General features: G+C 34.8%; 1 protein-coding gene across 2 annotated transcripts in view; it reads left to right on the top strand.

Annotated features, from left to right (window-relative positions):
- The window catches only part of CMSS1 (cms1 ribosomal small subunit homolog), a 150,695-nt gene that overhangs the window by 116,374 nt on the left and 16,451 nt on the right, over positions 1 to 17,870 (top strand). The window contains exon 1 of one of the 2 annotated variants that reach the window (XM_014067052.2): positions 14,586 to 14,628. The exons of the other annotated variant lie outside the window; for it this stretch is intronic. Within the exon in view, the coding sequence (XP_013922527.2) occupies positions 14,589 to 14,628 (40 nt within the window). The 5' untranslated portion in view covers positions 14,586 to 14,588. Of the gene's footprint in view, positions 1 to 14,585; positions 14,629 to 17,870 lie in introns of those variants that run through there. 2 annotated transcript variants of the gene reach the window in all.

Genomic DNA, 17,870 nt, shown 5'->3' with positions numbered 1-17,870 from the left:
GGTATGGTATTGTGAGTAGAGTAGAGATCACATAGCCAAATCATAAATCTTACTAGGACATGTTGGGCTAGTCACTTTCACTTATAGGGCTTTGTATAAGGATGAAGAGGACAATCACAGTTTATATTCCATAATTATAGGGAAAGAATGAAATATAATTGTTATAAATATAAACCGTGGTGTTTCCTTCCATAGACAGATGCTTTTGAAATAAGGTTGTCCTCATAATAATTGATAACCCAAATAGTTTGCAGGTTATTTTAAATTAGGTCCTTCAAAAGTTTTTGTGTTTTTGCTTCTCAAATATTTTGGCTAAATTCCTTAGCAGTAGTGTAGGTTTAATATTCAAGATTTCACTTATCATGTTTTTTTAAAGCATATCTTAATTTATATCTATTTACAGTCTCTAAAACATTGAAGCAATTATTGGTACAGTTTGTGGTATGCTCACAAAGGCTTTCACTCTACTGTATTCATTTAATACCCTATAGTACCTGTAAATTGCATAAATGTGTTATGGAACTTTTTTTTATTCCTATTATCATTGCACCAAGAAGTCATGAGATAATCTTTATCATGAGCAATGTCTCCATAGTTCAATAGATGATCAATATAATTATTCAGAGACCTTAAGCAGCATCTTTGTCATTTCATTATGACAAATTAATTCCAAAAATTCTGTTCATCTTAATGAAGTTCCAGATGATAGAAATTTCTTTCAAATTATTGACTTACTACATTTCCATTTATGATTTCTTGCTTTTTAAATTTGGGTTATATTCCATATAAATACAGAGAGTAGGTTTTATGTGGTTATTTGCCTGATAAATAAAACTTAATACTTCTGTATTAATAATAATGTAAGACTTTTGTGCAAAAGTCAATCCAGGTATAGAATTCCAGTACACATTTTAAAACAAATTTTAGCATTAATTTTTGAAAGTGACACTGTGATTTTATGGCTCTTATGAGAAGAACAGTTCTTATGGTAATTATCCTATGCTAAAATTGATTTTACGCTGGAAAATAAAATACACACTTGGTCAATTATCATAATATATTGGAGTTTCTATTTTCATACCATAGTTCTTCTGCTGTATACAGGATAATTTATGCTCACTGGAAAGCATACAGATGGTCTCCCTTCTGAGGCTCTGAATGGAAAACCACTCAACCTTTTATTCACTACACAAATCCACATTAATGTTTAGGAAATATAATGCTCATTGAGAGATTTCCATGTTTCAGTAATTACCCTCTACGGTTTATTAAATATGGTTTATTGAATAAAAAATCAGACCAAGTTAGGTTTATATAAAACATTATGAACATTATTTACAAATAGCTGGGTTCTCACATTAAAACAAACCAAGAATTTGTATTTTCAATACTCTGCTCTTTAAATTAAGTAGTTTTAGATTTTTGTTTTTTAAAACTAATTTAAAATTACATGTTTCTCAGTGCAGTCTGTTTTATAGTTCTACAATGACAGATGGATGCCACTGCATTATTAAAATTATAGAGAATAGAGAGAAAAATGGGAGCCAACAGTGCAGGTGTGGGATTTTGGTTGGAATAGATCCATAAATATACTGAATTTTACAATGTGATTAACAGGATTCAAGTTCTAAAACTAGTCTAGTATCTATAGTAAGAGTTCAGGTTACACATATTTTCAACATGGCTTCCAGTTCCACAGCTGATATCCATATATATGACAGTTCTAAGAAAAAAATAGGAACACGGGGAATTCATTGCTGACATATACTATGAGAGGAATCCTCCCCTGTGCAATGCCTATATTCTATATTTAGATTTTGCTATTTTGTTAGCTAGCTTTAAAATATTAAGTTTAGCATGGGCCAACATGCAATAAAATATCACATGCAATGCTAAGAGTAAGATATTAATCAGCTTCTTGGAAGATGTCAACCTCTAAATGTCATTAGGGACTAATTGATCTGAGTCTATACTTCAGTGGTGGGTTACGGATCCCATTCCAACCTGTACGGTATCCGGTGCTCCAGGCAGGCTCCGGTACGGGGCGTACCGCCTGCAACCCACCACTGCTATACTTGCTAGTGCAATTTATCAACTAAGCTGGATGAGAAGTTCTGCTATACAATATTGGCTTCTTGGCCACTTTTACTATTGACAGCTGTATATATTCTAAGTGAAAACTGATGTTCGTACCTAGGTTTCAATAAGGTTGCAGACCTACTGGACGTTTTCATCTCTGTAAATGTAATCAGCTATTTTTAAGGACTGAATTTTTCTTGACTCTTTATAAAATTTTATGTTGACTAGATATCTATTTATTCATTCATTCAATAAATAAGACCCAAAATAAGTATATTTAGATATGTATTAAAATCTGAGCTGCATTACTGGCAGCATTACCAGGAAAAAGGAGGTCCAAATCTCGCTACATAGCATTTTAGCAAGATTTCCTTTTGGAATACAGTTTTCAGTTCTGGACACCTCACTTAAAGAAATGATATTGATAAGATTGAACAAGTCCAGAGACAGGTGCAAGGTCTGAGGGACAAAACATATCAGGAGAGATTGGAGCAACCGAATGTGTACAGCTTGGAGGACAGAAGGGAAAGCGGGGACATGATTGAAACCTTTACATATATTAAGGATATAAATAAGGTTCTAAAAGGCAGCATTTTCAGTGTTACGTAAAAATCAAGAACATAGTCCTAATCTAAAAGTAACAGGAGGGAAGTTGAAAAATAATGTTATAAAGTTAGAAACACCAAATATAAGCTAGGCAGATATAATCTCATAGACGACCCTCATTCTGTCAAGGACCTTGGGAGTACTCTTATCAAATGATTTAAGTGCTAGAACTCATTGTAATAGCATCGCCAAAAAGGCATTAAGCATTGTTAACCTAATCTTATGAAGCTTCTCCTCCCGTAATATTGTATTGCTAACTAGGTCATACAAAACCTTTGCTAGACCAATTCTCGAATATAGCTCATCTGTCTGGAATCTGCGCTGTAAATTGTACATTAATACATTTGAGTGAGTCCAGAGGTATTTGATGAGAAGAGTACTACACTCCTCTGCTCGCAACAGACCAGGCTTGAAATTTTGGACTTGGACAACCTAGAAATATGCCACCTACAACTTAAGTGTAGTACACAAAACTATTTGCTACAACGTCCTACTAGTCAATGACTACTTCAGCTTCAACCGCAATAATATAAGAGCACACAACAGATACAAACTCAATGTAAACCGCTCCAAACTTGATTGCAGAAAATACTTCAGCAACAGAGTGGTCAATGCCTGGAATGTACTATCTGACTCTGTTGTTACATCTTCAAATCCCCATAACTTTAACCTTAAACTATCTACTGTTGATCTCACCCCATTTCTAAGATGTCTGTAAGGGGCGTGCATAAGCGCACCATCGTGCTTACCATCCCTGTCCTATTGTCCCCATTTCATTCATACCATGTTTCCCTGAAAATACGACAGGGTCTTATTTTCTTTTGCACCATGAAATATAGCCTTGGGCTTATTATCAGGGAGGGCTTATTGTTTTGGGGCTGCCGGGCGGCTGCTCCCTTGCGGACTCCTGAAGAGCCGGGCACTGCCTCAGGGGCGAAGCAGCCATGAGGTGACCAAGCTCACGAGCAGCCGCCCGGCAAATCCCCTCTCCAGCCAGACAGCGTGCCATTCACTGACTTAGGGGTATCACTAAGGCGCCAAGCCATGTGGCGCTCTGCCCGCCCCCCAGCCCCGTGGCTTGGCACATTCAGGATACCTCTAGGTCAGTGCATGGAGCTCTGCCCAGCTGGAGAGGGGGGTTGCGCGAGCACCTGTTCCACCCCCAGCCTCACCAAGCCCTTGCACAGCTCTCCCAGGGCACTGCCACTGGCCGTCGCTGCCCGCCGCCACCACACTCCGAGCATAATTTCCAAACTCCAAAACTCGGGGGCGAGTCTTCCAGCATCAGCCGCTCTAGGAGTGCTGTCTATGGTGGGCCGGCTGCTGGACAGAGAGTCTTCCTGAGAAATAGTCCCAGTCACTTCCTCAGATAACTTTCTCCTTGATCATTTAAGCCATATCAAAAGTCTACAGGTGATGAATTACTAGTAATTGCTTTAATGTTAGAAATTGTACACTACCCATCTTTGTAAGACAAATCTTTCCAAAACACAAAGTATGCTTAAGCGGTTTATAAATTCGCAAGAGGGCTTGCCTACATTACTTTTCTTTTTGCAGGATGGCTGTTTGAGAATTAGAAATATATACACATTACTTCAATCTTGTATTATGCCTTGGAGCTACTAGAAAACTCCCCCTAGCAGACACAACATTTTCCATATTAAGGGATATGATTGTAGGTTGTTTCTCTATTTGAAATGGTTTATATTTTAATCTGTCTTGAAGAAAGTGTATGATATCCCCCATTAAGTTCAAATAGCAATAGATTTCGTATATTTTAAAATAACATTTCCCGCGCTGTATCTGCTATGAAAAGAAAGAAGCTACAAACAGAAACTTGTAATGCCAAGAGAAGAACTTTTTTAATTGATAGAGACTAAATGATCATGGTGTACACTGAGTTAATTCAGGTCTGTGAAGGGACTAATATCTTCACAATCTAAAAAAAATTAAGAATTTATCCCCTCAAAAATGAGATTCCATTTTCATAATAAGACCTTTGTCACTTTGTTAAAATATTGTTCTCACTTTTTTTGTTAATGCTATATAAAATATGCTGGAGAATTTGAGAAATACATATTTTTTGAATCAAAGGCCATTTAGGAAGTTGCTTCCTTCTACTACAGCTTTCAGCTTTTCCAGATGGGAAACACTTTGTTGTTAGTTACTTAGGTAGGTATAATAATTATTACTAACAACAGCAGCTTCATTAAAGTCCCGGGAAGACTTAAACCAAATAGCAGGTGTTAAATGCATCAATTCAGCTATTCTGAAATTTGAACTAAGGTCTTGGCTGGAATGTCAGTTTGGGAAAAAAAATAAATGTGAATGGAGTTCGTAAACCTCTACAGAAACAGACTCAGAGTGGGGAAGCTGAACACCATGCCCTCCTGTCATAATTCAATTCTTTGTAATTTTAGCTTTCTACATTGTATTCTCTTTAAGCCTTGGGACCACTTTGGATATAAATTGTAAACAATGATTAAGAAAGGAGGTCCAGAAACTTTATTAAACATAATTAATTTTTATTTAGAAAGTGTTATAAAGATGTAATGTTGCTAGATGATATTGAAAATAGATAACGGAATGCCATCATGTGGTTTTGCTTTAAATTTTGGAATTTTTTTATATAAAGGGACGTAAAAACAATTATAGTCATATGAAGATTGAGGTATGATGATAGTATATATATAAATATATTTGATTTAAAATATATAAATATATTTGATTTAAAATATATAACTTGATATGAATTGTAGATGATGACTGTGGAAGGGATGCACGAAAGCTTTTTGTAACCAATTGACACACTTTTTACAATTTGTAATGGAAGACATTTTTGTGGTGTTGTTGTGTTTTGTCTGTTTGTGGTTATTCAAAAATAAAAAATTATATATATATATATAATTGAGACGAAGGTTTTCTCCCCCAAGTTATTCAAAACTCACCTCGTAGGGGCAAGGACTCGCTTTTCATATATATATATATATATATATATATATATATATATATATATATATATATATATATATATATATATATATATATATATATATATATATATATATATATATATATATATATATATATATATAAATAAAGCCTTGGGACCACAAACACTTATTTTTTACAGAAATATTTAGTGCAAATCCAGTTGTAACATATTGTTGTTAGTACTGTGTGATTGGGGAACAAAATTAAGCAAACAAGCGTTTGCAAGAAGTAATTTCTCTCAATTTACATCTTTTATCTTCCATGAATAAATAAATAAAAGTTTTATAGAAGAGTAATTTCATTCTTAAGGACATAACCTGAAAATCGTTTTGCTTTATTTCAACTGAGTAGTAACTATAAAGGATTTTTATTTATTCATATATTCATTTCTCATACAGTATGGACAGAACTGGTTCTGCCACTAAGTGGCAAAGACACAATGTACTTAAAACTAGCATATTGCAGGGATACTTTCCTTAGGAGCTTATGTCTATGTTTTGTTGCTTTTCACTTTCTAGTTTTGTGAATTTCCACCCAAACCATAATGGTGAAACCATTTTTTCATAATTATGTATTTGTAAGTGCCAAAGGGCAATTCAAAACTCATTCTGGTTGAAGATTAACTAGAAGATATTGTGGAGAACTGACATGAACATGACTGACACAATTTTTTGTAAAAATGTTTAAATGCTGCCTTTAGACTTCTTTACCTTTAGTGGCAAAATAAAGTTAAATAACATAACATTGCAGTGGAATATGCATGTAACAGCAGAATAAGTTAACTATGGATGATACTAAGGAATAGAGAGTAAGGGCATGATGCTATGTGCTTATTACAAGTTAGTTGACATCAATATTATAGCTTTGACAATGCACAACTATAGGCAAACATCAGTGCTGGCCCTTAAATGTGCATGCCTTGTTCTGACATCATACATAGTTCATGTTTATAGTTCCCTAAGTAATTCCTTAAGCATTCTGAGGGTCGGAACGAACATTTCTGAGTGGAGAATTTAAGTGTCCCTTTGATAAAACGTGAACCAGAAGTAAAAAAAAAATTGGCAAATGATTTTTGTGTAGAGTACTTTATGTCACAATGCAACTTTATAGCAGATTTGAGTATTGCAAGCTGACTTAATAGGAGTAATAAAATAACATATAAATATTTGGGCTATTTTTGAAATTTGCAAGAAGTTTCAAAATGTTTCACCAGGCATAGTTTTAAATTATTGCAAAGCAACAATAGTTGTTACATACTAATGCCATAATACTTCAAACTATTTTGACATAAGTGCTTTCAATCAATAATTTCAGTCATATTTGAATGGCATCTCCAAAGTTTGCATTCTTTATAGATTTCTTCATCAATATATGATATATATATATATCATATATATATATATATATTTGCACAGACAAAATCAAGAAAAGATAGAAAAACTGAGCTAGAAATCAAGGCATTTATCTTTACTTACCCACTGTTCCTTCTTTCTGTCCCTTTGTCTGTTATTGCAGCTAAGGTAAGGTGATAGCTCGACCTTGGTTTAGTATGCTTTAAGGTATTATTAGGTCTGATATTAGTACAGCAAAATGAAGGAAATATATTTAAAACGGTGTTGATTGCTTTAAAAAAATGATTCTAGCCCAAACCAGCTACAGCAGGGATGTCAAACTGACGTTGTCATGGCAGCATCACATTATCTAGCGGGACTTTTCCCACCTTCGCTAAAATGGGCATGACCATGGACACTGCATGATGCATCCGGCCCGCAGGCCAGGAGTTTGCCAGCCCTGGGCTACAGAAAGTCCTGTAGCGACTACCTCATTTAGCAACCATTTGTGGTTACAACAGCAATGGAAAAGTAACTTTTCTACCTGTCCTAACATTTATGACCTTTGAAGGTCTATAAAACAAACGAAAAGTGAAATAATAAGCAAAATCACTGTTTCACTTAGCAAATACTTCACTAAACAATGGAATTGCCAGTCCAAATTGTGATTACTAAACAAGGACTACCTACATTACTTCTTCCAGGATGCTCCATCACTTCTGCCCAATCTCCATCAAACACTCAGACATTCATTTTTCTATGTATCATAACTATTGTAGGCTGGAGTGAAAGCATGAAAATCACCCAGTTATTTTCCGTGGGGCAGATGGGCTTTAACCTGTATTCACCTGTCTTTATTATTATTATTTGCAACAACAGAATTGTATCACAGCAGCCAGTTGTTTCGCTGGATTTGGCATTGGTTACTAGTCGGGCCCCACCCAGTTGTAATGTATTTTCGTAATATGCAGGCAGATCCAAGCAGTGCGGCTTTTTGCATTTGACTGATGGTGATTTTGTCAATTTTTAACTGTTTTAAATGTAATTCCAGGGCTTTTGGAATAGCATCCAGTGTGCCAATTACCACTGGAATTACCACTGCTGGTTTGTGCCATAGTCGTTGAATTTCGATTTTTAAGTCCTGGTATTTTGCGATTTGTTCATGTTCCTTCTCGGCGACCCTGCTATCACCTGGTATTGCGATGTCGATGTCTGTTGTTATTGTTGTTGTTGTTATTATTATTATTATACAATTGTATCACAGTGGCCAGTTGTTTCGCCGGATTTGGCATTGGTTACTAGTCGGGCCCCATCCAGGGCCCTAGGACGTCGTAACGTATTTTCGTAATATGCGTGCAGATCCAAGCAGTGCGGCTTTTTGCATTTGACTGATGGTGAGTTTGTCAATTTTTAACTGTTTTAAATGTAATTCCAGTGCTTTTGGAATAGCACCCAGTGTGCCAATTACCACTGGAATTACCACTGTTGGTTTGTGCCATAGTCGTTGAATTTTGATTTTAAGTCCTGGTATTTTGCGATTTGTTCATGTTCCTTCTCGATGACCCTGCTATCACCTGGTATTGCGATGTCTATGATTGTGACCTTATTTTTCTCAACCAGTGTGATGTCTGGTGTATTATGCGCCAGTACTTTGTCGGTTTGTATACGGAAATCCCACAAGATCTTGACCATCTGATTTTCGGTGACTTTTTCAGGCTGATGTTCCCACCAGTTTGTTGCTGTTTTAATATTATAATTTTTGCACAAATTCCAATGGATCATTTGTGCTACTGAATTGTGCCGCAATTTATAATCAGTCTGCGCGATTTTTTTACAGCAGCTGAGTATGTGATCAACAGTTTCATCAGCTTCTTTGCAAAGTCTGCATTTGGCATCATCAGAGGATTTTTCGATTTTGGCCTTAATGGCATTTGTGCGGATAGCTTGTTCTTGCGCAGCCAGGATTAGTGACTCTGTTTCTTTCTTTAATGTACCTGTTGTTAACCATAACCAAGTTTGTTCACTGTCCACTTTATCTTTTATTTTTTCCAGAAATTGGCCATGCAGTGCTTTGTTCTGCCAACTCTCCATTCTTGATTTTATCACATCTTTTCTGTATTCTTGTTTCGTCTGTTGGGCCTTCAGTAGATTTTTGTTCTTTACTTCGATTAATAGGTGTTCTTGACTTTCTTTTAAATAATCAGCCAGTGCATGTTTTTCTTCTTCAACTGTTTGCTTCACTTGTAATAATCCTCTGCCACCTGATTTTCGGGGCAGATATAGTCTATCAGTATCACCACGTGGATGTAAACTGTAGTGCATTGTCATTAGTTTCCTGGTTTTTCGGTCCAAAAGGTCCAAATCAGCTTGTGTCCAGTTAACTATACCAGCTGTGTATCTTATAACTGGTATTGCCCAGGTATTTATGGCCTTGATTGTATTTCCACCATTCAATTTAGATTTCAAAATTTTCCTAACTCTGTTGGTGTACTCTCGCCTGACAATAGTTTTTACTTCTCCATGCTTGATGTTATCCAACTGCAGAATGCCTAAGTATTTGTAGGCTTCATTTTCTTTGCATTTAATTAATTGGCCATTGGGCATTTCAATTCCCTCACATGCAGTGATTTTGTCCCTTTTTATGGATACAGTGGCGCATTTTTCCATGCCAAACTGCATTGAAATATCGGTGCTGAATGCTCGGACTGTGTTTGTCAATGATTGGATTTCTATTTCTGACTTTCCATAGAGTTTCAAATCATCCATATATAGTAAATGCGAAATTTTTTCAGCTTCTTTGGCTGTTTGGTAGCCTAATTTCATTTTTTTTAAGATTACTGATAGTGGGATCATTGCGATGATGAAGAGAAGAGGTGAAAGTGAATCACCCTGGAAAATTCCTCGCTTGATATTAACCATTCCGTAGATCTCATTCCCTACTGCCAACTCAGTTCCCCATTGTTTCATCACCTTTTCAATAAAGGATGTAATATTTTTGCTAATGCCAGTTGTTTCTAAGCATTTTATGATCCAACTATGTGGCAGTGAGTCAAATGCCTTTTTGTAATCAATCCAGACCATATTCAAGTTCGTTTTTCTGTTCTTACAATTTTCTAATATCATTTTATCAATTAGAAGCTGATCTTTTGTGCCCCTGCTCCTTCTTTTGTTGCCTTTTTGCTCTACTGGCAAGATGTTGTTTGTTTCCAAATAATCCATCATGTTATCTGCAATAATGCCTGTGAGTAATTTGAAGGTTGTTGGCAAGCATGTTATTGGTCTGTAGTTTTCAGGTGTTGTTCCTTTAGTTGCATCTTTCTGAATCAAGTATGTTTTTCCAGTTGTCAACCATTCATCAATTTGGCCCTTTTGTAAAATTTCATTCAGTTGCCTGGCCAATATTGCATGTAAACTGGTCAGATATTTGAGCCAGAAACCATGTAATTGGTCCTTTCCAGGTGATGTCCAATTCTTTACCTTTTTAACTCGATTTTTGACCATCTCAGTTGTTATTTCTAATACTTGCATTTGTTTGTTGCCAATGCTTTTCTCAAAGTCATGTATCCACTTTGCTTCCTTGTTGTAGTCCTTTGCATTTTCCCACAATTCTTTCCAGAATTCAACTGTGGCCTGTTTTTCTGGTTTTTCACTTTTGGTGTCACCATTCACATTAAGACTTTGATAAAAACGCCGTTGGTCTGATCGAAATTGCTGATTTTGTTTATATTGGATGATTCGTGCCTCATATCTTTCAATTTTTCTAGCTGTTGCTGTTATCTGCTGTTTTACAATCTCTACAGCTTCATTGATGTTTCTTGTATCCAATCTATATCTTCTGATTAGCCGATCTATGATTTTGTTGTTTTTAAGCCGTTGCTCATGCATGTTCTTTAAGTTACTAGCATCTGCCCTTAATTTTTTGATTTTTTGTTCTAAACGGATTTTCCACTTTGGCTTTGATGCTTTTTCTGTTGTGTGACTAGGTACTTTAATTTTAATGCCTAGTTCATTAGTGACTATTACAGCTGCGCTGTACATTAACTGGTTTGTTTCCAAGATGGATCCCGGTTCAATTGTTGAAAACACTGCATTAACCATTTTCATGATAGGGGCCAAAATTTTCTTAGGCATTTGGTAGCCTAATTTCATTTTTTTAAAGATTACTGATAGTGGGATCATTGCGATGATGAAGAGAAGAGGTGAAAGTGAATCACCCTGAAAAATTCCTCGCTTGATATTAACCATTCCGTAGCTCTCATTCCCTACTGCCAACTCAGTTCTCCATTGTTTCATTGCCTTTTCAGTAAAGGATGTAATATTATTGCTAATGCCAGTTGTTTCTAAGCATTTTATGATCCAACTATGTGGCAGTGAGTCAAATGCCTTTATTATATAAATATAATAAATATATTATATATTTATAATAATAATAATAATTATTATTATTGTTGTTGTTGTTGTTGTACAATTGTATCACAGCGGCCAGTTGTTTCGCTGGATTTGGCATTGGTTACTAGTCGGGCCCCACCCAGGGGCCTAGGACGTCGTAACGTATTTTCTTAATATGCGTGCAGATCCAAGCAGTGCGGCTTTTTGCATTTGACTGATGGTGATTTTGTCAATTTTTAACTGTTTTAAATGTAATTCCAGTGCTTTTGGAATAGCACCCAGTGTGCCAATTACCACTGGAATTACCACTGCTGGTTTGTGCCATAGTCGTTGAATTTCGATTTTTAAGTCCTGGTATCTTGCGATTTTTTCATGTTCCTTCTCGGCGACCCTGCTATCACCTGGTATTGCGATGTCTATGATTGTGACCTTATTTTTCTCAACCAGTGTGATGTCTGGTGTATTATGCGCCAGTATTTTGTCGGTTTGTATACAGAAATCCCACAAGATCTTGACCATCTGATTTTCGGTGACTTTTTCAGGCTGATGTTCCCACCAGTTTGTTGCTGTTTTAATATTATAATTTTTGCACAAATTCCAATGGATCATTTGTGCTACTGAATTGTGCCGCAATTTATAATCAGTCTGCGCGATTTTTTTACAGCAGCTGAGTATGTGATCAACAGTTTCATCAGCTTCTTTGCAAAGTCTGCATTTGGCATCATCAGAGGATTTTTCAATTTTGGCCTTAATGGCATTTGTGCGGATAGCTTGTTCTTGCGCAGCCAGGATTAGTGACTCTGTTTCTTTCTTTAATGTACCTGTTTTTAACCATAACCAAGTTTGTTCCCTGTCCACTTTATCTTTTATTTTTTCCATAAATTGACCATGCAGTGCTTTGTTCTGCCAACTCTCCATTCTTGATTTTATCACATCTTTTCTGTATTCTTGTTTTGTCTGTTGGGCCTTCAGTAGATTTTTGTTCTTTACTTCGATTAATAGATGTTCTTGACTTTCTTTTAAATAATCAGCCAGTGCATGTTTTTCTTCTTCAACTGTTTGCTTCACTTGTAATAATCCTCTGCCACCTGATTATTATTATTATTATTATTATTATTATTATTATTATTATTATTATTATTATTATTATTATTCCTGTAGGAATCACAATCACCTGATTATCACTTAACTGAATAATTCATAAATATGCATTCCCCTTAGAAATAAATCCTACCATTTAGGAAACTCTCTGTTGAACGTGTCTGCTTTGCCTTCAATGGCAGGACTTTGCAAGGAGGCAGATAATGTAGCTACATATAAATTATGTCACAGAAAATATAGAAGAATAATTTTCTTTCTCACAATAATAGAAGTTAAGGTATAATAGTGAAATAAATTTGGTTAAGTACAATTCAAAAGAAGTGGGTCATTACATAATGCATTATTAAATTATGAATTCACTGTCACCAGGTGGGTTACAATACCATCAGTGCTATATTTTGGCATGGTTTCAAAAAGACATAAGACATTGAATCTCTTCCAGCTTCCTGCTAGCAGAATCTATTGAGAAGTCACACATTTACCTTTAATTACACAAATTTAACTTTTCCAAATGAATATTATTATCCTGGATTTCTAGAATTGAAAGAGATAACTCAACTGAAATTCACTCATGACCCATTAGCAAATTGAACAATGAACAATCCCTACTATTCATGTACACACTGCATAGTTACCTTGCTCACATTCCATAAACCTGGATAGGGATAAGGGAACTAGAAATCAAAGGTAGTGAAAAGCATCAAGGCAAACCAGAATGTGTTAATGTCTCCCTAAATAGGAAATTTTGGAGAGAAATATATACAGACTAAACCTAAACTCTAGTATGAAATGGATTTAGCTTCCTAAATTGGATTTTGTTTACAATCTTCCCATCATATAACTAGTTTCCCTTGCTCTTGACTAGGAGTGGAAATAAGCTGTTATAGGATAAGTATCATCATAATTAGAGGGATTATTTATAAATCATTAGTTAAGTTGGAGAGGGGAAAAGAAGTTTGAGATAAAATAGCACATGTCACATAGTTGATAGTTTTTGATATTTCTTGAAATATTTGTAACTGCTTTATATTAACATATCAGGAAAAATGGAATACATATAATTAAAAACAATAGAAAAATAAAAGCATGTAAATAAAATAAGATTAAATTATGATCAATAAATTCAATAACACAAAAAGGAAATTAACACTGCAGTATTTGATAATTTGTTCAATAACAATATCTGTCTGGGCTAATAATATTGACTTTCCAAGAGAAATACTCTCAACACTTATTTATTTATTTAGTTATTTATATAGCAACATAATGAAGGACTTGATTTTTTCCCTGAGATTATTAAAGTGCACATACCAGAAGAGGATGTCCATAAATTTGTCTGTTATTTAAAAAATTACATATTGTCTATCTATATAGATATTTTCTTTTTACTTTCTTTTATTTTCTTTTTTTCTTAGAAAGTGTACTCTAAATGTTCCTATTAATAATTTGTTCCTGGAAACCTGAAAACAGAGATTGTGTCCTTCAAAACTTCATACAGGTTTGGTCCGTGTTAGGGTTGTCTATCTTTATTAATAAAAGAATGGAAATTAAACATTCTTTTAACAACTAAAATTTGTATTTGAATTATAATTATATAGTTTCCATTAACAGAATTCACATTGAATGTTAATCTAGAATGGTTCTATAGGGTTATCACAATGGTATCATATAGGAATATAAAAGCTTACCATTTTTAAGAAGACAGCCTTCTGGGTAATTTCTTTTTCTGCATATTTAAATCCTGGTGAGCCAAAAGGGAGTCTTTTGTCTTTATAGATGTAAACTTTAATGTTTTTTTTTCCTTTATGAGCACCCAAGAACGCCTATTTCAAATACTCGAGAGCAGCTTGTTACGAAATGCTTCATTCCCCATTTGTATTTTGAGCCACAGATGCAGTAGTGTTAAATTCAGGGATCTAAGATAGCACTTTAAGGAAGAGATACATAAATCCTGGAACTAATTTAAATGAAACTCTAAATATAAACCAACCCTTTTCTCTGCTTTGCTCTTCAAGTACTTGAGAGAAGCAACTTTGCTGGAAAGCTGACCTCTTCTCCTGTCATTCTTTGCAGCAGGAATAGAACAAAATGCAAGCTGTAAACGTTTGCTTGCTGCAAGTAAATATAGGTATGAGCACTCTCCATGTTACAATTGCATCCTGTGTCATTTTTATCTCTGTGTGTCGTTTCCAGTACAGAGATGCTTGAAGGATTATTGTCTTTAGCTTTCCTCCTCTTTTGGTTCTGTAGCTTTATTAAGCCTGGATAGAAGAAAAAGCTTTCCAACTGGAGTATGCCAGGCATTTTACATAGTAACAATAAGCAAATTTGTACTACAGTTTATAAAATATTGTGCTGCATTTGTTGACAATAAATGCCCTATCTGTTAAAAAATGACTCATTGAGAAACTATGACCGCATTGTTTAAAGGATTTGAAAGGAGAACATCATTTTTTAGAAAGATCATTTGAACAATGTGATTTGACTTAATAGGGATGCGTTTTGGAACTACACTATTAGTTCCCAGAATTCAGTTTCAGGTATAGGATACATTTTGGAAATATACGTCCACAGAAGCACAGCACCAATCATATCAACCGAGAATTCTGGAACTGTAGTTTAATATGTCAGACATAAACTGGGGGAAACTACAAAGTTGGTTTAGGTAAGTTTAAAATTTTAGTTTCTCAACATTTCTTTAACTGATCAAGTACCGAGTAATTTTTTTTAAAAAAGCTATGCATTAATAATAGCAAATTGCTTGCTATTTAAAATAGAAAATGATGCAGCATAAGTAACAATGGTGGTCCAATAAGAGAAAAAAATCCCAAATTATTGAGTATAACTGTAAATATACAAAAAAGACACAAAGTAAATGAACAAACATTCTGCTTCTTCCATACTTTTCTGTAGGCTGCTGATTAAGTAGAACTAGACTGGAAAGGGGAAAAATTGCTGACATGGGGAGCCCAAGAGTCTGCAGTGCATGTGAGATTTAAGATGGAATTCAGGCTATGTAGACAGACTTAATCAGTCTCTGCTCCTTTGAAATTTCAGCTGCTCCTGAGTATTTTTCCATCCAGTTTTTAGTGTAACTAGGAAATATTAAATTTAGAGTAGTTGGCATCTGTTTGTAAAATGTTCTCCTTTAACAACAATCATGTTAATTTGCAACATTTCTGAGCTGATGAGATGCCATTTGGAATTAACTGAGAATTGTAGCAATTAAAAATGGAGAAGAAACTTGACTGAACTTGCAAAGCAAATTATATTTAGGAGACAAAACATCTGCTGTTGAATAAAGAGAAGGAAGATTTGGTAGGTAGGATATGACAACTTTAAGAAAAAGATATATTATTCCATTGAGAAATGGCAGAGACATTGCAATATTTTAAACAAAAAATGCTAGTAAGATTACTCATCTGTTTCATTGTTGTGTTATCTGTGAATAATCCTTACATTACAGATGGCAATAAAAATAGAATTTAGGCTTATATACCACCCCATAGCACTTTACAATGCAGTTTATATTGTAGAAACATTATTATTTGCATTGTCCCCAACAATCTGGACCCTCATTTTACCAATCTTTGAAGGATGGAAGGCTGAGTCAATCTTGAGGCCCATCAGATCGAACTCCTGGCTGTGAACAGAGAACGGCACTTTAACCACTGTACCACCAGGATTGTGTATTGTACTGATTTATCTTTTGGGAGCTAGTTTGAATAACAAATAACAACTTAAAATTCCATAATCAAATACTTTACAGCAATATAGAAATTGGAAAAGTACTTTATTAATTTGTTTCAATTTTAGAATTTTTGCCTCTTTATCAAAATTGGTTTTGTACCTCAAAACAGTTTTGGCTTTGATATATTTTCTTGCTTATAGTATCAGAATAGCAAAAGTATAAGAATAGCATTAGAATATATGATTGAATGGTGTTTTTTTTAAGTATTAGTTTTACTAATACTTAAAGTTGTTAATTAACATGGGAAAGAAAGGAAATGAATCTATGAGTTTTGAAATTATATATGTGTATGTAAATCAATTAAAGATTGAATGACTTTTTTTGTAGTACCCTTAGGTAACATATATTTTGAAGCATTAGCATTGTAAATAAAGATTTATGGTGTGTGTGTGATGTGTATATAATGTTCGGGTATAAGGATAATCATTGATAATCTACAATCATCAGTTGGGCAACTCAGAATAGAGTACTATACATATTCAGATATATAAGATGATTTTATGGTCCTGAAAAAGATAGGGTACACTGTGTTTACTATAAACAAATGTGTGTGCATATGTATGTTTCCAAGGTCTTTTCTTGCAAGCACAGGATGTCATATTGATCAATGTTTAAATTGTGAAACTACCTGCAATCCTGAATTCCAAGGTGAAGCAGGCAGAACAATAATTCTAGTAACTAGGGCAATAGGTAACTACAATTTATTAAAAGTCATATTAATGGTCTGTTATATTCTCGTTTCTGCCAAAGTACAAGCTACTTCATCATATTCATTGAGTATTATTTCTCTGTTGTGTCACATATGCAGTATTAGATTGAAAGCCAATGTTGGAGGCTGCTATGTTTTATTAAATCACTATAACCAATTGGGATTTCCTACTAATTAATTAAAATTGGAAATTTAGACCAGAGATTTGTTCTTAAATGAGACTTAAGTGTATTGTAATGGTTCAGTAGTAGTGGTCATTTTCACCAACGATATTTACATATTACTAAGACTCAATAGTTAAACACCCTGAGCTTGTCAACCTGAAAGCTTATAGCTTGGGTTTGAGATCTATGCGTCATGTGATGGGGTGAGCTCCCATTACCTGCCACAGTTCCTGCCAGTTTTTCAGTTTGAAAGCGTTAAAATGTGACTAGAAAAATAGATACCACTTCAGTGGGAAGGTATCAGCAATCTGTGCACTTGGTGTATAGTTATTCTGGCCACATGACCATGGAAGTGTCTTCAGACAATGCTGGCTTCCTTGGCTAAGAAACAGAGATGAACACTGCCTCTGGAGTCAGTCACATCTGGACAGCATAAACTTTTACTTTACCTTTAAGGGACCTCTTGCTTGTCTGAGCAATTGTGGCATTTCCAGGATGAAAGAGTAGAGCTTATTTATGTGCTTTCCTGCCTGGTGGGAAGATAAGCAATTGACAGGTGGTGCATTGTTCTTAAAATTCTGTCATAAAAGTTATTCATCTCCTTTCAGGGTTCTTGAGCAAGTATGTACAAGTGTATATAGGAGGGGAGACTATTTATTATTTGGCTTTGGATGTGTGTCCCTTTCCATTTTCTGGTCCTGCCAAGTCAGGATCTATGAAGACATGTTAAAGTTAGCAGTTAGATT

The sequence above is a fragment of the Thamnophis sirtalis genome, unplaced genomic scaffold, assembly GCF_051295495.1.
Source record: "Thamnophis sirtalis isolate CommonGarterSnake01/CBP01778 unplaced genomic scaffold, rThaSir2_p1.2 scaffold_8, whole genome shotgun sequence".
NCBI classification, from domain to species: Eukaryota; Metazoa; Chordata; class Lepidosauria; order Squamata; family Natricidae; genus Thamnophis; species Thamnophis sirtalis.
This window is presented reverse-complemented; position numbering and strand designations above follow the sequence as displayed.